Raw genomic sequence first — 21,193 nt, 5'->3', positions numbered from 1 at the left:
TTATATTTTCGGGCTTTGTTTATAATAAACGTATATTTTCCGTTAAAAATAGCTTTCGTATTTAGGCCTAAATATTCGATTTTTATAAATAGGTTTTAATTATTTAAACGCGGCTATTTTTATATATTATAAATAAAATTTAAGCGAAATCGCTATTTAATAAAATTAATATACCCCCGAAAAAATAATTTACGTTTTATATATCGCATAAAATCCTATTAACGGTATTAAAATAATATTTATTTTATATAATTATTTCGTTTTAAATAATAAAAGCTATTTTTTTAAAAAAGCTAAGCCTTATTTATTTTTTACGAAATAATATAAATAAAATCCGAATAAAATCGAATAAAGATTTTAAACTTTAAATAAATAATTTTACCTTTTAATAATAATAGCGCGGCGATACCGGATAACGTTATATAAAAAATTATATTACTAAAAAAATAATAATAATAATAAAGCGTTTAATATAAAAAAATCTTTTCTATCCCGGCTAATTTTTATAAATAAAAATATATACCGGATAAATTTATTAAAATAGCTTTTATAATATAATTAAACGCTTTTTATTATTTATTATTAAGCTAAGCTAAATTTAAAGCGAAATTTATTTTTTATAAACCCGATCGTAATCGAATTCCGTTAATAAAAAACAATTATTAATTATAAATTTTTAATCGAATACCGCCGAAAATAGCCTAATAAACTTTTACGATACGCCTAAAAAAAATTAGCGATATATAAAATAAAAACTATAATTTAAATAAAGGCTTTTAATAATAGCCGGCTAACCGCTTAAATAATCGATTTATTTAGGAAAATTATTATATAAATATTTATAAAACTTTTTTTAAATATATAAAAAATTATCGATTTTTTAAATTAATAAAGCGTAATAAAAAATATTTTTTATTTGCTTCCCGTTCGAAAAATCTTTTAATTTTTCGAAAAAATATTTTTAATACCGGTCGTTTTTAATTAATTTTTTTATTTTATAAATTTTTTTAAACGTAATATACCGTTTACCGTTAAAAAATATTAGGTTATTAAAATTTTTCGCGCTAAAAAACGATAATAAATAATAAACGCAATTAGAATTTTTCGCCGGCTTAGGGACCGACCTATTATATCCTTTTGATCGCGTTATAACTTTTATTTTTCTGTTTAACCTAAAATAAATCTAAATTATTTTATTTATATATTAAAAAAAAATTTAAATAAAATATATTATAAAATTTTATAAAATTCTAATTAAAATTTATTTAGGTTATTAGCTTTATCCGGCTATTATTAATTTTTTTTAAACTATAGCCTTACTTAATTTAGGTTTAAACGTTAGTTTATCCTAAATAAATAAATAAATATTAAACGATTTAACGGCCGAAAATAAATTATACGTAAAAAATTTTAATAAGCGCTAATAAGCCTTATACGGCTTAATATACCTATTAAAAATATAATCCGTAATTTTATCCTTTACTTATAAATCTTTACTAAGCCTTATTATAATTTAATCGGATTTTTTATATATATATTTATATATATATTTTACGGCTTTTATAATAATATATATTTTAATATTAATATACGTTTAATATTTTCGGTTTAAATACGGGTTATAAAATATTATTTAATAATTATTAACGCTTTTTAAGCCTTTTATATTATTATTTAAGCCCGGAATATTTTTTATAAAGCGTCGCCGATATATAAAATAGCTATTTTCGTAAATTACGGTTTCCGAAAAATAAGCTTTTAAGAATTTTTTAAAATATTTGCTATTTATTATATATAAAAAGGCATAAACGACGGTATTTAAATTTTTATGCCTTTTAGTAAAATAAAAATTATAAATTATAAATTTAAAAACGATTTTGCGAAAAACGCCGTTAAAATTAATATCGGGACCGGGAACTTTTATTCGAATTATTTTATCGATATTCGCGGGATTTAGTAATTAATCGCGATCCGTAAGCTTTAAAAAAATTAATAAATATATATAAAATAAATTACGCTTTTAATATTCGATAATTTATATATATTTAGCGTATTTATTAAAGCAATTTAGCTCGGTAATATTTTATAATAATTTTTTACGTTTTAAATCTAAAACACAAACGCTAATATTTGGCCGATTATTAACGGTTTACCTTAAAAATAATTTACGCTTTATTTTTAATTAATTCGGATTAGCGGTAAAAATAACGAAAAATATAAATTTACCTAAATAACGCGTTATAAATATAAAATCCTAATAATAACGGTATATATTATATAAATTTCCGATATAAAATACGGATAAATAAATGCTTTTAATATTTAAATTACCTAAATTAAGGTAATTAAACGCGAAAGCATTTTTAAAGCTATTATAAAAATCGATATAAACCTTATTTTAATTATTTTTAATATATTAAAAAGCGTTTTGCTTCGTAATAACCTAAATATTAATAACGAATTATTAAAATAGCTTTTCGAACGCGAATAAAACCGATTAGCCGTTTTTTTAATAATAAAAATAATATTAGAATTATTTCTATATAATTATTATATTTTTTGCTTTTTTTAACGGCCCGCGTTTATTTAAATTTATTTCGAACCTTTTATTTTTATTTAGCTATATTAAAACGTATATAAGCGGTATATATAATAAATATTTTATAAAAATCTTTTTTAACGTAAATTTTTCGGGGTTATATTCCGCTAAAATTATTTTACGTTAGCGTTTAGGCTTAGTATAATCCGGGAAAAAGTTAATAATATCGTTAGCGACCGGAAGGTTTTCCCGCCGGCAATTTACGCTTTTTTCTAATATTAAACGAAAATTAAGGTTTAAAATAACCCGTAAGGCTTCGCCGTTTAAATTTTAATAGCGTTATTCGACGATTATTTAAATAAAACGCTTTTAAATAATCGCGTAAATTTCTATATATAAATTATAATAATAAAAATAATTTAATAATTAGGCTATTATATTTAAATTAAAGCTATTATTTAGGCTTATTCGCATTAATACGGCTTTTTTTAAATTTAAAAAATATAATTGCTAATACGTCGGCTTAAACCTAGCCTATAATTATAAAAATCCGGTTTTATAATAAAAAGCATTTTATATATAATAATAGCTAAAATTATTATTATTAAATCGGAATATTTTAAATTTAAATAATACCGGAAATTATATAAATATAAACGAATAAGCGGTATTATATTACCGTAAAATATTACGAAACGCCTTATTACGGGCGTTGCGCCCGGAAAATAGCGTTTAAAAAAAACCGGGCGGTTTTAAAAATAGCTAAAAAACGATTCGGCCGTTATTATAATATTTATTAAATTTAAAGCTTTTGCTACGCTTAGCCTTAATAGCCTTATTTTTTTAATAAAAAGCGTTATAATAATTATATTAATATATTATAACGCTAATATTATCGTTAAAAACCGTAAACAGATTATTAATAAAAAGCTATACGATATATTTAGCCGTTAAATTTAGGTACCGGGGCGCGAATATTAGGCTAAAATTTTATTTATAAAAAGCTATATTAGCCTTAATATATATTTTTTAATCGATATCGGGCTTATTTAAATTTATAAGCAAAAAATCGAATAATTTTAAATTATATTTATTTTTTAGCGTAGCCGGGCTTTATTTATTTAAGCTTTTATTAATAATAAAGTTTTATATAATAAAAGGCATTTGCCGGGCTCGTTTAAAAGGTTTTAAAATCGAAAAATCGCGGGAAAAAATCGATTAAAAAGCAAAGCGCCGCTTATTATTAGGCAAGCTATAATAACTAATATTTTTTTTATAATTTTTATATAAATTATTTTTTACGTTAAATTTAATTTTTTTAAAAAATTAATCGCGGCCGTAATAGCTATATATACGCTATTTATACGTTAGCTTTAATAAAGCTATAGCATTAATAAATAAATATAGATATTAAAAAAAATTTATAATAATTATAAATTTATAAATTTTACGAAAAAAGCGTATATATAACCGAACGCGTTATATCGGGCTAAATATAATATAAAAAAGCTATTTATAAACTAATACGATTTTATCGGTATATAAACCGGTAATTAATATAAATAAAATATAATATTAATCGTATAATACGTTAATATAAATAAAAATAAACGCTAAATATAAGCGGAAATAGCAAAACGTTAATTAATAAAAAAAACCTAAACCCGGTTTATTTATTTATATATTTTCGCTAAATCGAAAAAAATAAATTATTTTGCTAATTTTTTAAAGCGCTTTAAGCTATTAATAAATACGAAAGCCTTTAAATTATCGCTATTATTATTTTTTGCCTTCGCGGCCGTATATTTACGGGTTATATAAAAATTTAAAAGCGCGGCTTTAAGCGTTAATATTAATTTATTTTTAATAAACTTTATTTATTTATATAGCGGCGTAATTATTTTTATTAATACCGAACCTATAAAAGCGCGATTTATAACGGATTATTACGTAATATAACGTTTAATTTCGTTTAAAATTTACCGCTTTATACTAAAATTATATTTTTTTATTTTATTTATTTTAGCTTTAATATTTTTTTAAATATTACGCGGGCGGCTTAATCCGGTTTTATTCGGGCCCGAAAAAAACTAAGCTTTATTTTTTGCTTTTTTTATAAAAAATAATTTTTCGAGCTTATATACCGCTAACGGAATAAATTTAGCATTATTAACCTTAATTTAATTAGCGTTATTATTTTTAAAATTTATAATTATATTTTATATTCGAATATATTTATTAACGTCGGATTAAAATTATTTATCCCGTTTAGCTTCGATTATAGCCGTTTTATTTTTAATTAAAAATATATTAAATAAAAAGCATATAAATAATTTAATAGCCGATTCGTCCTTTATTAAATTAATAATAAACGTAATAAATTTAGCTTATAAAATAGCCGCTCGAAAAGCCGTTATATCGCTTAAAAAAAGTTTATTAAGAAAAAAAAATATTTTAAATAATAATAGCTACCGAAATATATTTATATAATTTCGTATATATTTATTATTTAATAATATTTTTTAAAATTTTACGTTTAAAAATATAATTTTTATATAACCCGTAATAAAAAACGTTTTTAATTATTTTTCGCCTTAATATCCGGCTAATAGGCCTTATTCGGACCCGTATAATATATAAAATATTATAAAATTCGCTTAAAAGCGAGTACCGGGAAGCTCCGGGCGCTTTTTTTAATTTTATATCGCCCGTAAACCAAATTTATATTTAAATAAAAAAAATAATCCTTTTTAGGCACGGCTTTTAAGCGATTTTCCTATAATAAAATAAAATATAAAAAATAACGCTAAAAAGCAATTTAAAATTTTTAATTTTATTTTATATATATAAAAAAAATAATAATAGGTATAAATAGCCTTTTTTTGCGTATATTTTAAGGCCTAAATATATAATTTAAATTTTATAATTATAAATTAAACGTTAGCATTAATTTAAAAAAACCGGTAAAAAATATATTTTAATAATAGCATATAAATAAAAAAAGCAAATATTATTATTATAAAAAAAAATAAAGCAAATAAAAAACGTATAACGCAAAAAAACGTAAAAAAAAGGAGAAAAAAGGTTTATAAAAAAAAAAGGAATATAAAAATTAAAAAAATAAATAAAAGCCTTCCTAATTCGCCTAAAGGTAAATTTTAATTTTATTTAAATTAAATTTAAATCGTAAAATAATATAATTTTACGAATAATTACCGAAAATTACCGTAAAAATATATTTATTAATAAATATAAACCGAATATAATAAACGGTATATTTTACGGCTAAAAAAACTACGTTTTAGGATTAAAAATAGCGTAAAAGCAAATTAAAAAAATACGCCTTTATAACGTTATAAAAATATTAAATTAATATTAAAAAATATAAATTTAATACAAATTAATAAATAATAGCGGAAAGTATTATTTTATTTAATATATTTAAATTTAAAGCTATTTTAAAGGCGTAAAAAAAGTTTAAAGCCGCAAAAAATAAAACGATCGGGCCCGATTTTATTTAAATATAGCCGTATAATTGGTTAATAACGCCACGCCAAGAAATGTGGCCGTATACCTGGAAAACTATAGAATATAATTGTCTGTTATGTATATCGCTATCTGAAAATAGGGTATATGGTCTCGCTCAAATATGCAAATGCAAAAATTTGTATAATCTCTTAGTGCTCTGGTCGCGTGCACTTTTCGTTCTATTCGTCAATCATCTTACATCGTCTCATCTCGTCCCGTTACTATAACATCAAAGCCATGGCTGTCGCGCCAGCAACGGCCAATATCCAACTGGGCACAAAAGCACACGCGGCGGCCGAGGAGTCTCCTTCTCCCTTTGTGCCCTCGGCAAACCCATTCTCCTCTCCGCCCATGTACAGCGACCCGACCTCGGTAAGACCGCCATCATCATCAAACATGGCGACCGAGCTGCCGGTCCAGTCATTGGCGTCGTCAGTTCGGAACGCGCCAAACCACGCGTAGCCCGAGACCCAGTCTAGGCCGTCGAGGTATACCATACTCTGGTTGAGCATGGAGACGGTGGCGTCCTCGTCCTCTTGCGGCAGCGCGACCTCGGTGACCCAGAAGGCCAGGTCCTCGTCGGCGCCCGATGAGTTGGTCACGTAAAACTCGCGCAGCGTGCCCAGCCACGACGCCAGGCCCGCAAAGTCGCCGTACCAATGCACCGAAACAAAGTCATAGGGACAGCCCGACTCGGGGTCTATATCGTAGCATGACTCGTTGAAATTCCGCAGCCACTCGAGGCCGCGCGACGATCCCGTTACCGACGGGTGGCTGATATTCCAGGTCCGGGAATCTGAAGTCCGCAGCGGCGTAATGTAGTCAATATACGCACGAGCGGCATCCTCGGGCTCGAGCGAGCTGCCGCCCGAGTCGGTAGTACCATCGGGCTCATTAAAAGTAAGGAGGTGTGTCGACGAGGCCGGCAGGGCGCCGAGGATCGAGTCCAGGTCGGAATTCGACGCTTCGTCGGTGGTGGGCAGAAGAGGGAGAAACTCTGCCGTGGCGTTGACGCCGGGCGCCTGGTTCAGGCTCCAGGTGTAGTACCACGAGATGGGGGACTTGTCCGAGGTGAGCAGGTTCATGTCGGACTCTATGTCGTCGCCCGAGTAGGCCAGCCCGCGCTTTGACGTCTCGGTTGCGCCGGCAGAGGCATAGAATAGCGCGGCAAACGGGCCGAGATTGGAGATCCGCTTGAGTTTCATGGTGATGAAGTAATTGGTGCCTGTGATGATGCTGTAATTACAAATGAGTTGCTTCTATGGTTGGTTGACGCGTATAAGCTGCTGGACTATAGGCAAAAGCTGCACTTGTGGTCAATTGGATGAGTGACGAAGAAAACTATACAATGATTCGGTAGAATTGAGCGTCTCGAGATATAATCCATTCTAATATCCAATGAAACTACAACTGAAAAATCATTGCCTTGCTTATCTTTTTCAATTGTGTCCCTGAATTTGACCTCTTGAATCAAGCTTGTAAGCGCCGGCTGACGTCATCGCGCCATGTGGCATGCCAAGAACGCAGCGCCCAGAACAATTCCTTGACAATCAGTGAGCTGGCGGTGTCCACTCTGCAATCGAGACTTTTGAATTCAATGTTATCCGGTGAATTTCTTCTGAAACGGTCGCGGGCCGTCAGGAACTATATCAATCCTAGAATTTCTGGACCTGCAGGATCTGTCGACCTAGAACCCGCAATGTCGTAATTGTATACAGGTGCTACAGCAAGCGCCCAAAACCTGGGACCTGCGTCATGTTGGTAAAAATCTCCACTTCCGGACCGAATGCAAACGGCACAATATGGCCGTTGAACGCTCTGAATTATGTCTTTGTTTATGGATCTCTCTCACTAAAGGCTCCCCATTAGTCGGGAAAAGGCGGGAAGGATCAGAGTTGCAGCTGCGACTTGATTGAGTTTCAACGATCTTTCACGTCATGGGCCAATCTCAGCCTTATGGTGCAGCTGCTAGCTAACCGATTGGACGGGGGAAGGGGCCAATGCAGCCCGGGGCTCGCGGAATGGTGTTATAGGAGGGGAAGTTACGCTGTCGTACGGTTTTGAGCTTTTCGTTGCCCGACTTCATTCAGTTGAGCGACCCAAAGACTCGGCGTCGCAAGAGCAGTCAATCCATCACAGACTGCTCGATTGAGGTCGACAAAGCGCTAGCAGAGTAGCATTCTATCTCGAGTCGATACTTTGGCTGTATTACCGACTTTAATCCAACAAAATCTGACAAACCAATCATTAGAGATGGGGAACGAAGGCCAACACGAACAAAATGGACATTTACGGAGTCGCGATCCAAACAAGTTGCTGAACCGCCTAGAGCACTGGACATGGGCCAATTACACCTTTCCCATGTCGACCGGCGGCCTGAGCCTGCTTTTGTCGGAAAAGACCCAAGCCTTCAACTTTCGAGGTTTGCAGACGATCGGCAAGGTCGTTTACATATACGACCTTGTCATCTTCACTCTCGTCACAGCCGCCATGATTTACCGGTTTACAAAGTTTCGCGGCACGCTCAAGGCTTCCATCACTCATCCAACCGAGGGACTGTTCCTGGGCACGTCGGCTCTGAGCCTGGCGTCCATCATTGCGGGCATAGCTCGTTATGGCATTCCCGAATGTGGCCCCTGGCTCGTTGTGGCGTATCGCGTGCTGTTTTGGATCTACTTTGCCGTCACGTTCATGATCGCCGTGGGACAGTACTCGCTGCTCTTCACTTCACCGGCACTCAAGATACAGGACATGACGCCAGCTTGGGATCTGCCCATTTTCCCTTTTATGCTGTCTGGAACTATTGCGTCGGTAGGGGCCGCTGACCAGCCACCGGTACACGCCGTTCCCATGATAGTCGCCGGGCTTACTGCGCAGGGATTGGGAATGATAATATCAATCCTGATGTATGCTTGCTACAGTATGTACTTTTCTATTCATCCGAGACATTTCTAGGATTCCACTAACAGTGTGTAGTCCACCGGATGATCCAATATGGCTTTCCGTCGCCTAACTCGCGCTCAGGCATGTTCATTGCCGTGGGACCTCCGGCATTCACCAGTCTGGCCATCATTGGCATGGCAAACGCCTTCCCGACGTCATACACCTATTTTGGCGATGCCGACGTGACGCTGCAGATTGTGCAGACCCTGGCGACCATGACGGCCGTCTTCATCTGGTCGCTCAGCTTTTGGTTTTGGGCCATAGCCGTTGTGGCATGTCTGGCCGTCTGCCGCCAAATGACCTTTTCGCTCAGCTGGTGGGCTTTTGTCTTTCCCAATGTCGGCTTCACCATTGCCACCCTGACTATTGGCAAGCAATTTGATAGCCCTGGCGTCGAGTGGGTTGGTACCATCATGACCATACTTCTTGTCGCCCTGTACCTGTTTATCCTTGTTAACCATGTTCGCGCATTTGTCCGAAAGGACATTGTATATGAAGGCAAAGATGAAGATGTGTACACCAACGAGATTCATCATACGTATGGCAAAAAGGAGTGGAGGGCAGAAGGTGATTCAGAAGAACAGCTCAAGCAGGCTTGACGTGCCAAATAGAGTTACCAGCCCGCTTCGAGACAGTATCAATTTCAAAGTATCATTTTTTACCCTACTTATCAAACAATACTCCTGGGTATACTTTGTTTTCCACACAGTGCCATAACGGAATCAGTGTATTAGGAATTCTTCCAAGGCTTGGTTCTCGATCGATTTGACCAATTCATCGTCAAGAAACGTGCTATTCATGACGCCATCAACAATGGCCGTCCCCACCATTCGGAGATAACCATCTGACGAATTTTTGGTCAAGACAAGCGGATGTCTGACCTGCGGAGGAATTACTAGGACATCTCCGTCCTGCATGTCACCCAACCCAATGCCGAAGGATCTATTTTCCACGAGGAATAAGGCCTTTCCCGCCAGTAGTTTACTCACGCTTTCGATCATGTACCAACATTGTGTGATGGTGTTATCTGCAGGTAGATCGGGGGGGTCATCGTAGCGCAGAGCCTCCAGAAGCGAATCCACGTCAAAGTCAAAACGGCGGCCGCCGTGGTTAAAGCACATGGACGCCATCCTTGCACCGAGATTTTCTGGCTTTCGAATCGAAAGTTTTGGGTGCTGCTGCAAAAGGTCGTTGCTGCTTTGTTGAACCAGGCGTCGGACCTGCTTTAGCATACCATCATGCCCGCCTTCGAATCGATGAATTACCTGGATCGGACCAAGTTTTCTGGCCCAGAGCCGTACCGTGGTGAGATCGTCAACGATCTCCGCAGCTGGCGCTTCGTCCCAGCGGCAGAGACATTCGGCCACACGTTCCTTGGCGCGGTGGACCCTAGGCGATATTCGTTCAGCGTCGGTAAAGTCGGGCATCCAAGACGGAAACTCGGGAGCGCCTGAGAGCCTGCCGTCACGCAGGCCAAAGCTGCTCCAGATGAGGGCGCCGCGCTCATGCTTGATCAGAAATGCCGCTGTCTCCACAGCGAGATCGCGAAGTGGCATCTTGTAATCCACCGGGATGGCTTCCTGCGCCGCCGGTACCAAGCCGTACAGGGCGTACATCTTGTCGTGAGCGTCAAAGCACTGCCGCTCGGCGGTGGCCATCAAGAGGTATAGGAGCGGGCTCTCATAGGTACGCCAGTCCGATCGGGCGTTCGTGAGAGAGACGATGGAGTTTTGGCGAGCAAAGTTGCTCTTGGCCTTGATTCGTTTGTTGGCAGCAATAAAGTCGTCGGCCATCTGCCCCTCCTCGTCGGTCAGAGGCCTACCGCTCCACGTCTTTGCCAGCGCACCGAACTTGAACAGGGCCTCCTGACCCGCTGTCACGAGGGCCTCCTCGGCTTGTCCAAGCATGGATGAGGCATAAAATGTCATGTGCCCGCACTGGCATATGGGCTCCTGAGGTGGCAGACGAAATTCCTGAAACGTCCACATTCGACTCCAATAGGACAAAGACATGACTTCCCAGAACCCCTCGAGGGCCCCGAGAGTGGCCCAGTCCTTTTCGCGTTTCGCCGTCTTGGAGAACTTGGCCTTGGCGTCTAGCTTAAGCCAGTACGTTGAGGCTTGGTTGTACGTCTTGGCTACGTATGTCTGTGCCCACGAGATGGCCAGTTCCATGTTGCGGCTCAAGGGGCCCATCCAGACGACGACGGACGATGCCTCCGAGTAGAGCCGGCCCATGAGGGGGATCTGCGTGTTCTTCTCTTCCGTGTCCGTCTGGTTGATACAAATGGCGTCTACCCAGAGCGTACGCGACTCCCGGCGCTGGCGCAGAGCCCGCAAGGCATCGTTGAGGTTGATGGTGACCTCGAACGTCTCGCCGTCGACGGTGATGGGTTTCTTGATTGATGCGTCGCCCCAGACATAGGATAGAGCTGCGAATTCTGGTTTTTCGTCGAGAGAGACGATCCCCAGTGTGCACTTTACATCGTCCTCGGGCTTGCCTCCCAGTAGAGTGAGAACTCGAATTTCTGACCTTGATGGGGTCAGAGGGTGATACTGGACCATGCTTAGGTACACTGTCGACGGCTGCGTATTTCTTTCAGTGACTGTAACAATCGAAAATTGTATTAGTTCAGTGAGTGCAACTCAACACTTATGAAACAAATATATATGAACCAATATCGGCGCGATATCCGGTATCCTAGTCTTTGAAGGATTCATGGCTCCTTTCTATACCCAGGTAAGCGGCCGTAGGATCGCGGGACAGGGCAAGGGTGCAGTGGTTTTGGTGTTTTGGTGGTGGTGGTTAGTGTGTGGTCGTCTACTAACACCATGGGCTTTTTAGCGCTGCTTGGCTACTAGCCATAAATAGGACGTCGAAGCGAGGGTTGGTTTGACCTGGGTATCCAGTTTCATGCTATTGGAAGGAGCTGGATACCTTTTTACAAAAGCGGTATTCTTGACAAAAGAGGAATTTCTTACAAAGGAAGCATGAATGACATGTGAACGAGGGGTGAATGCGATCAACTGAGAATGCCTCTGTATGACTGACTTAAATTGAGGGCTCGAGTATAGTTACGTGGACATCTCGAGTTATGCGCAATTCCCGAGGTCCCTGCATTTCCATGAGGCTTGTATAAGATAACACTACACTTTGATTGAAAAACCGCATCCAAACAAGTATGAAAAAAAAAAAACCAGTCTTGGGCACCATGTCTCTGTCGGGCAAAAGTTGATCGTAGTTCCGTCCAACTAGGTATCTAGTCAGCTGGTAAAAGGTTGTATACCTCGACCCATTGAAAAGTATTGAGACCAATTGTCAAGCAAATCCAACGAATTTCCATGTCATCTCACGTAACCCCGACGTCCCATATCAATTAACTCTTGTCATGCCATCGAGAAAGGTGTTGTCAGGCAGCATGGGTGGAGCCTCCCACGAGCAAAGAATAGTTCATGGTACACATATGGTTTAGTTCTAGCCACCATCCTTTGTGAGCTCTTTATGTCATGGCATGGTTCTTGTTCACCCACCACAAACGGGGTTGTGATGTGACGGATGTAGATTAGATCTCTATACGCCACAATCTGGATAATCGGTCGAGCTCCATAAGCACACTGCATGTAAACAATGTGGTTGTTATGAGTGACAATGCGTTTGTGAAGCATCGAGCTACGATGATCACAGGTTATCACATTGGGCTTCGAGAAATTGTAACAAAGACAAAGTGCGATTGTTTTCGGCCAGAGTACGAGTGCCATGGCCAAGATATTTTCTATTTAAGACACGCCCATGATTCGAAAGATATCTTCTCAAAACTCACCAATTCATCAATCAAATCATCAACCCCACACACTCTTCAGCTTATCAAACCCATACACTCTTCAGCTCATCAAACCCATACACTCTTCAGCTCATCAAGTCATAAAACTTGTCAACTCGTGAGGTTGTCTGATCGACACAGGCTGACTCAGATCGGACTTGAAACACAAAGCTCACCAATCTTCGCTTGCCTCGGAAATTCGATTAACACTTAATCTGTGATTTATTAACGTGATTATGGCTTCTACTCCAAGAAAGTCCGTCTTTGGCTGGTTTCAGCCTTCTTCAACGAAAATCTCCCTACCCCGCGAGTTTTCTCAGAAACGAATCGTAAAGACACAACTATTGGTGAAATTTGTCGCGGTTTCGGTGGTCATTTGGGGAAGCCCCCGTGAATTCGTGGGGCTTAGACTGTCCAAGGAGTTGGATCTCGGAGAGGGTGCCATTGGTGCGCAGAAGGTTTCTGTTCTGCTCATGCACCTCGAGAAAGAAGGCTTCTCCAAGCAGCTTCACGAAAAGTTCATCTATTACTACCATGTGCGGGACCTGACTCTGCCAAGGCCCGATTTCGAGGCCGTGTACCGGCTTGTATTCGAGCACAGGCGAGACCCCGTGTGGACGGCTCTCGAGTACCCAGCCGACGCGAGCGTCTATAAACACTGGAACTCGAGCCGCCACTACGCCAAGCTGATCCTGGCCATCGTGGCACAGGCCGGACACGCCGACGTGTTGCCCCTCGAGGCCAAGGGAAGCAGCGACGGGCAGCACCCCGCCGCCGCCGCCGCGCCCCGTGAGACCCCGACCGTCGGCGGCCGTGAGATTGCCGGCGCCGTCGAGGGCAACCTCACGCCCTGGATCAAGTACGTCAGCCTCAACAGCAATATCTGGACCTTGTATCACGCGCTGCTGTACCTTCAGGATGAATACGAGGTCGATCGTGCAAGGAAATAATAATTTCTCCAGTGCCACGCACTAATCCAGGTTTATAGTGTCTACATCTATGCGCAAGGTATCAGAATGCGCACCTCTCCGGATATGGGGTTTTCATTCGCCTCTTGAAAGGTGAGTCATTGATTTGTAAGTAAATGAGTCCTTTTGCATTTCATCGTGGTCGGCATTGTATACATCGGATTGGTGCCCAACAGCATGAGTCTCGAGTGTTCGAGATGCTCATTCGAAAAAAAAAAACACATTATATACTAAAAGGTAAGACATTGGGCGTCCACGGTGGGATAAAAGGTCAGTTGTGTAAACAGTGAGTTTGAAAGAAGGTTATGTGCGTACGTTGATGGTCGTTTATAGTGGTCAAAAGATGATATATTGGGCTAAGTATATTTTATCAGGGCTACACCCCACTAAAAAGCCTTAACAACCAACCCACGCTAACAAGTTCTAATAAAAGCGATTGCAATAAAAGTCCTTCTTGTGTGTTGTGCAGTACAAGAGAATTGAATGCATTGTACTATGCAATTAACGAAACAAGCGACAAATTTAATGATCAATGCAATTTTAGTCACGAAGTAGTCTGATCTATTGGTAAAGAAAATAAAGAAAGACGGGGGGAAAAACAAGGGAAAGGCCACGAAATAATAGTCCTTCCATAGTCCCTGTCAAGCACTACTTCTGACAGAGAAAAAGTCTTGACTGGGATTTGGGAAGATGAATTGTTCAGTCCTTGAGTACTCTGTAGGTACACAGCAAAGGGGGCTTCTCGCAGAAGTACATCAATTATCCTCAGGCATCAGCTGTAATCTGTAGTGCGTGATGCAGGTAGAGGAGTAGCTGCAGGCTTCGCCCCGACGTCATTGGCTGCGCCTGACTGGCGGTGCAAGATCTCCCCTCCCCATGACCTGGGATTCCTTCACTTGCATTGCGCAAAGCCGAATCCTTCTACTTGCAACCATCGGGTCGATCCCCCATCGTCATGATCTCAATTCCACTGTCGCACAGCAAATACCATGGACCCGAGCGATGGTGGAGCTCAATCATACATTGATGCCCTCTGTTCGCAGATAAGGAACAGCCTCGTCAAATCCACCTCAGGGCAGTCCTTTCTGCCTAACGACAAGCTCCACGAAATATTCAGCTTCACCACAATCCAGCGCGCCGTCGAGAACCTGAATTGCAAGATAGACGACCGCATCAGCTTGTCGAGTACTATACACAATGAGGGCAAAAGAGTGTTCGCCATGCTCATATATAGCAGATGCCCAGATCAGATTGTGGAATTTCGCAAACACAGGTTTCTTGATAGCCGTCTCCCGCTGAGCGAAGTTGACGCGGAGCGCATTGTAGGCAAACACGTTGGCTATCTTCTATTTGACACTTTTCAGTGGATTTTCTGTCCTTATGAATTCTCAAAGACCATGTGCGAGCATCATCATGAAATACAAAAAGGGGTCATTCTCCCGTTCATTAGTGTCGAGCCGGTTGGTAACGGCGCATTCGGTGAGGTCAAGAAAGTCAATATTTTGGCGTCTCAGCAAGATTTCATGGATGCAAAGGCAAGTACTTTGAAGTCTGACATGATCTAAACTTGTTGTCTTCGGCGTCGGCTGACCTTGTGTCATCAGACTGGCACGGTACAAGTAGCACTCAAAAAGCTCAACAGTGGCGGAGCAACAGAATGGCTTGAGAGAGAGAAGAGTTGCCTGCGACTCCTGAATCGGTTGGAGCACCCCAACATCATTCCTTTTCTGGGCTCCTACACGTACCTAGAGGATAATTACTTACTATTCCACTACATTGACTTGGACCTTTGGAAATTTCTGAGCGCGCAAGTACGCTATGGAGACTTCAAATGGGACTGCACCTTCTACTCGTCGCTCGCGGGACTTGCATCGGCCTTGTCCACAACACACAATTTCCATCTCACTGATGTTAAGCACGGCATTGACTTGAAGGCCACTGGCTATCATCATGACCTACGTCCGCCAAATGTCCTGGTCGGGCCCGATACCTTTCTTCTGGCCGACTTCGGACTGGGGAAAGTGAAGCCGGAGAATGTACATTCCAACACTGGATACAAGGCAACATGTGGTGATTATATTGCGCCCGAGTGCACCGACGTGGAAGAAAACCCAAACACAGTGGGCCGAGCAATTGACGTTTGGGCCTTTGGTTGTCTTCTCATCGATGTCGTCACCTACATGTTGAAGGGGCCGTCGGGGGTTGAAGAATTCCGCGCCAAGCGATTGATGCCTGCAAGGCTTCCTCAATGGAAGGATTCCGTCTTCTATCAGCCTGAAGGTGACCTCAAGCAAGAGGTCCGCCAGTGGATAGAGGACCTAATTCGCGACCAACCCGATTCGGTGATGCCTCGCCAGCTGCTTGAGATTTCGACTGATTCTCTCCAACGTGAACCGCGAAACAGGCCCAGCATGGACACTCTACATCAGCGCTTGTCTAATTTAAGCATACGAAAGTACTTCTCGACCATCCTAGACACCTTTCAAGAAACCTACAAGTTAGAAGAGCAGCTTCATCCTCAAGCCCAGCGCCATCTTGAGGGTCTTCGATACGCACAGACACGATTCAAGATATGGGGCAACACGCTTTCCCAACACAATGACATTGTTTCCGCCTATGGATTAGAGCAAATAGAAATGTCTATGGATATCCTGAAAAATATACTCCGAATGATGGAAAGATCGCAGAGGGATATCAGGACCGATGGATCTGGCAATAAACCCCTAGTACGAAGCATCAACAGCCTATGGGACTTACTACCGGGCTCTCTCCGTCGGTCGGCTGATTTCCAATGGCAGCAGGAGACCAAGAGCACTGAAATAGGCCACAGCCAAAACGCCCAAGACCAAAGTGATGCAATCCGTGAAGTCGAATTGGCTGATGGTCCATCCGTTGTCGACAATCACCTTGCGTCTCAATTCGAATTAGCCGCACGCACATTCGAGAAGAAACTCCCGAAGCCCGACCTTTGGGTTCAGATACTCGAGGTGACTTCGGTGAGTGATTTATACACAATCACTGACAGTCTCCAAGAGGAGCAACGTCAGAATAGTGGGCTCCGCAACCTGTCAAAGATACAGCTTTATCTGAAACGCCTCGAGGGTTTTGCAAACATCATCAGCGATGTGGTATCGAAAAGTCGAAATGTTTTGGCAGTCATCTGGGGACCACTTGCACTTCTTCTGCAGTGGGCTAAGACGCTGGATTACGCTTTTGACTGTCTCTTAGGCGCCTTTGCTGAGGTAGGGAAAAGGTTGCCAGACTTTATGGAAATCGATCAGAGTTCTGCGACGAAGGAGATCCTATTCCTCTTCTTCAAAGACTTGATAGATATCTATCTTGAGATACTCAAGCCTTTCAATCATCCCAGTAAGCACCACTCTCATCATGCCTCCCAAATCAAGCTGATGTATCAAAATTTACTAATCATTTGTCGGCCCAGAATGGATGCATGTCTTTGAAAGCTTTTGGCCAAGATACGAGTTGCACATACAAGAAATCGTATGTCATGTTGAAAGGCACACTAGACTGATGGGAAACAATGTACAGATCCAAGCAGAAGAAGAGTTTCGGAACAGGGCATTAGAAAGCTTCAGAGACCAGCGTCTTGCAACTACGCGCCAAGAGTTCAACCGAATCAAGACATCTTTTAGCCCCAGTAGATACGACAACAAGCTCTACCGTCTTCGCGATCTTCGCTGCCAGGGACCTGCCGATTGGCTCTTTGACAATACGACCTTTTCGAAATGGATCAACGGCGTAGAACAGGAGCCCAGAATCTTGTGGATAAAAGGGATTCCAGGAGCAGGTATGAAGATCTTGTGACCGTATTACTTTGGTTCTATCTTGTTGAAATGACGTTGAATGTAACCTGACTGAATATAGGCAAGACATTCCTCTCCAGTGCGGTTGTCAGTCGGTTTCAACAAACGACAGAGGCCATGACAGCCTTCGCGTTCTTGACATACGAAGAAGCCGAAACCACAGCGCTGTCAACCATTCACTCACTAATCTTCCAGTTGGCCGAAAAACACGAAGATCTCAGAACTATCATTTGTGAATCAACTAGTGAAGCTTTACGAAGCGACCTTTCTGCTACAGGCAAACTTCTGTCGGATCTCATCCACTGCGCTGGGCCAGTCTACCTTGTGATTGATGGCATCGATGAGATCAGCGAAGCCGAGCGCGGTAGGCTTATTGCAGAAGTTGGCAAGATTGCCGAGATTTGTGTACAGGCAAGGATCATTTTGAGTTCACGGCCTGAAGCGGATATAGTACGGGGATTGGGAGACGCTGTTACGACAATCACGATTCAAGACCACAATGAAGCAAGCATAGAAAGCTACATCCGTCAGCGGAGTCAGGAAATTTTCAGCGAGCGCCAAATGCCCAAAAGCGCTCTGAAGAGCATTTTGGAACTCTTGTCTCCATTGGCAAGTCAAGCGAAAGGGATGTTTCTTTACGCTCGACTGGTGATGGATATGGTCTCGTCAATGAATGACCTATCGGAGATGGAGGAACAGTTCGGAGTACTTCCAGAAAACCTCGATGATGCGCAAGTCTCCCATTACGAACAACTGTGACTATTTGATAGAGAGCTAACATGTTATCGTATAGTTATTACCGTATCATTCAGCGTCTTGGACAACAGAAGGACAAGAAGCAAGCACAACGAGCCCGACGGCTCTTGGGATGGATAGCCTCCTCCCCAATTCCTATGAGTGTCGAGGAAGCTACTCAAGCATTAATGGTCAACCCAGACAAGAGGGACCAAGTCTTCAATATAATGGTGCTTGACGTCGTCAAGATGCTCGGCCCAATTGTCGAGACAGTGGATACCCATATCCACTTTGTGCACTTCACTGCAAAAGAGTAGGTATTCGTGTCGCATCCACAAAAGCAGAGACTCATTACTTCACAGATACATAGTGAGCCCTCACCTCGGAACACGAGTGATTGACAGTACTGAAGCTACATTGAGTTTGGCGCTGTGCTGCATCAACTATCTATGCCAAAGTCATCATGATTCTGATGTCACACCAGAGGAGATTTCAAAGAAAGTTCTAACAGGGCAATACGGCTTCCATTCCTTTTCCTCAATAATGTGGTTCGATCTGGTCTGTCAGTATTTTCAAATGCTTAGGTCAGCCAATCCATCAATCAAGTTGATTCAGTCTATCCAAAGATTGTTCGATACCAGGAAAACTGATCATCTTGCATCCACGGAACAACATCATTTCAGACACGGAGACCCTTTCAAAGATTCATTTGCACCGTTGAAGGCAAAACAGCCATTATTGTATGCACTACTTCTCCAAGCCTTCGAATTTCGCCAGGCTTCTTTTCTCTTCACAGGCAAGACGGATCAAGGTAAGATGACTGCTCGATTTGATTGGCCTTTGGCTCTTTGGATTGATTTGACCACTAATTCGTACATCTTTGGAACCTCTCAGACCCCAAGAAGAATCACAATGATCCTCTCTCGATATCAGCCACATCTCAACGCATTCGTCAATCCATTGATGGCGCCTTATGCAACTCAGCACTTGCATGTCTTCTGTCCTCCAAATCCGAAGACCACACAACTTGCGAAGATATCCTGTATTATTATGGACCACGACCCTTCAAGTGCAAATTTCCATTGTGCAAATTCTGGCGCCACGGCTTTCCAACACGTGGCCTCAGGTATGAGCACGAGAAATCACATGATGTTCTTCTACAATGCGACGAGCCTGGCTGCGTTTACAAAGAAATCGGTTTCTTGTCCGAGAGGATGCGGCGACTTCATTCGCAGACAGCTCACCGAAACACTCCAGCATATGTCCCACAACGGAGCTTTGATGGTCAAGAACTCAGTGTAGCTGAAGTTGAGACCATTCTCTCTGATCTGATAAAACATGATGAAATCGAACGTGTCCGGGAAGTTCTTGGTCTATTTCCAAACGCCTTAGATGAAGGCGAAACTCGACATAAATTGCAGTTACTTGCTGCATCCAATGCTTCAGGCAATATGCTCCAGCTTTTGGAAAATCCAATAAATGACGGGGGTCTCGACGCCGAGGAGCGGAAGGAGGCACACGCATGCATCGCAGCATCAATAAGAGGCCGTAATGCTAGTGCTTTGGAACATTTCTGTTCTCGATTCGGAATCCATCTCTTCAGCATAGACAAAATGTACTCCCGCAAGGATGGCAAACTGCAACGCTTATGGCTCACAAGACAACTTGCCTCGACAGAATGGCGCGAAGGAGTTGAGATATGGTGCACATGGCTTCAAGGTTTCCGTCAACACGACAAAACCCTGAACAATATGCTCAAGCGCCTGATAGATCCCAGCATCCTCAGTGCAGCAGCATCGCATCCGGCTGGGGACCAGCAGCTGCTCGATATGTGGCGTAAACTGCGGATCTTTCCCATTGTGGGCCCGCGATGTGTCAATCAAGCCCTTAAGAACGTTGCAGGTTCCGGTTTGTCAATTCTTTTGGCGACATATCTACTTGACTTAGGTGCGGATGTCAATGACAGAAGAAAATATAAGATAACAGCCCTTCATCGCGCTGCTCAGCATGCATCTGCCAAGGGGGCTGAGATGATGAGACTTCTACTCCTACACGGCGCTGACCCTGACTTGAACCAAGAAGCTCATACTGTTCCGCAGAGGGAAGGAAGTGATGTGCTAATGCCAGGCAGGAGAATACAAGACGAAAAAGGTGCAAAAGCCATTCATCAATGGTTGGGGATGAGTTGGGATGAGCTTGTGGAGGACACGAAGCAAAAGCAAGTGGGGGCTGGGAAGCAATTGATCGAAGAATTGTTGAAGGGTTAGGGATAGATTTCCTGTTCTGGATGATAGTGACCTCGTTGGGACCAGGTAAAGGACGAAGAAGGAGAAGGGTGGGGCCATGATCAAACTTTGAAAATCACTTTTGCCGGGCTGAAGGTGGAGGAGTCGTAGGAGTTTGTGTTTGATAATGGTACCTAGGCTATGAAATCACACAGCGAGTTTCCTTTTCTACATACATACTTACTAGGATAGATATTGGCTCAATTATATGCCTTCTGCGCCACGACATGTGCACCACAGTCCAGGATACTGTCGATGACTTCCTCCCTTAAGGAAATCAACAAACTCAAACTCTTGTCAAGAACGACATGAAGCTACACATGCATATATAAAGGCATCGGTTCACCATGTCTATATGCACAGTCGGCAAGGTACCAGCTATGTCGTCTTTGGTAGCACCATTTTAAGTACGGGAGAAGATGCCACGGCCGACGAGTGACGACGGTGGCAAGTAACTTTTGGTTTGAGTCGTGGAGCCTTGTCTGCCCATGACCACTATTTGGCGCCGAGCACGAGAGACCATTGCGGAAATGGTCGAGATGCCTACAACT

The 21,193-nt window shown here is 41.3% G+C and overlaps 5 protein-coding genes across 5 annotated transcripts; 3 read left to right on the top strand and 2 right to left on the bottom strand.

Moving 5' to 3' along the window:
* Positions 1-6,288: 6,288 nt before the first annotated feature.
* Positions 6,289-7,272, bottom strand: PFICI_07924 (uncharacterized protein; the record flags this gene model as incomplete). Its single annotated transcript, XM_007836505.1, has 1 exon — positions 6,289-7,272. The coding sequence occupies one exon, from the start codon at positions 7,270-7,272 to the stop codon at positions 6,289-6,291; it is 984 nt and encodes a 327-aa protein (XP_007834696.1).
* A 1,048-nt stretch (positions 7,273-8,320) lies between these two features.
* PFICI_07923 (uncharacterized protein) lies at positions 8,321-9,609 on the top strand (the record flags this gene model as incomplete). Its single annotated transcript, XM_007836504.1, has 2 exons — positions 8,321-8,987; positions 9,044-9,609. 2 exons carry the CDS (start codon positions 8,321-8,323, stop codon positions 9,607-9,609), a joined length of 1,233 nt encoding a protein of 410 aa, XP_007834695.1.
* Positions 9,610-9,732: 123 nt separating this feature from the next.
* On the bottom strand, positions 9,733-11,574 carry PFICI_07922 (uncharacterized protein; the record flags this gene model as incomplete). The annotated part of the gene is made up of 1 exon (XM_007836503.1): positions 9,733-11,574. One exon carries the CDS (start codon positions 11,572-11,574, stop codon positions 9,733-9,735), a length of 1,842 nt encoding a protein of 613 aa, XP_007834694.1.
* A 1,492-nt stretch (positions 11,575-13,066) lies between these two features.
* PFICI_07921 (uncharacterized protein) lies at positions 13,067-13,780 on the top strand (the record flags this gene model as incomplete). Its single annotated transcript, XM_007836502.1, has 1 exon — positions 13,067-13,780. The coding sequence occupies one exon, from the start codon at positions 13,067-13,069 to the stop codon at positions 13,778-13,780; it is 714 nt and encodes a 237-aa protein (XP_007834693.1).
* Positions 13,781-14,787: 1,007 nt separating this feature from the next.
* PFICI_07920 (uncharacterized protein) lies at positions 14,788-20,624 on the top strand (the record flags this gene model as incomplete). Its single annotated transcript, XM_007836501.1, has 7 exons — positions 14,788-15,337; positions 15,419-17,167; positions 17,241-17,606; positions 17,684-18,377; positions 18,416-18,670; positions 18,720-19,168; positions 19,252-20,624. The coding sequence occupies 7 exons, from the start codon at positions 14,788-14,790 to the stop codon at positions 20,622-20,624; spliced, it is 5,436 nt and encodes a 1,811-aa protein (XP_007834692.1).
* Between the last annotated feature and the right edge of the window lie 569 nt (positions 20,625-21,193).

Source organism: Pestalotiopsis fici (assembly GCF_000516985.1).
Source record: "Pestalotiopsis fici W106-1 unplaced genomic scaffold PFICI_Scf_5, whole genome shotgun sequence".
NCBI classification, from domain to species: domain Eukaryota; kingdom Fungi; phylum Ascomycota; class Sordariomycetes; order Amphisphaeriales; family Sporocadaceae; genus Pestalotiopsis; species Pestalotiopsis fici.
The sequence above is the reverse complement of the archived record's forward strand: the minus strand, read 5'-3'. Positions and strand labels throughout refer to the sequence as shown.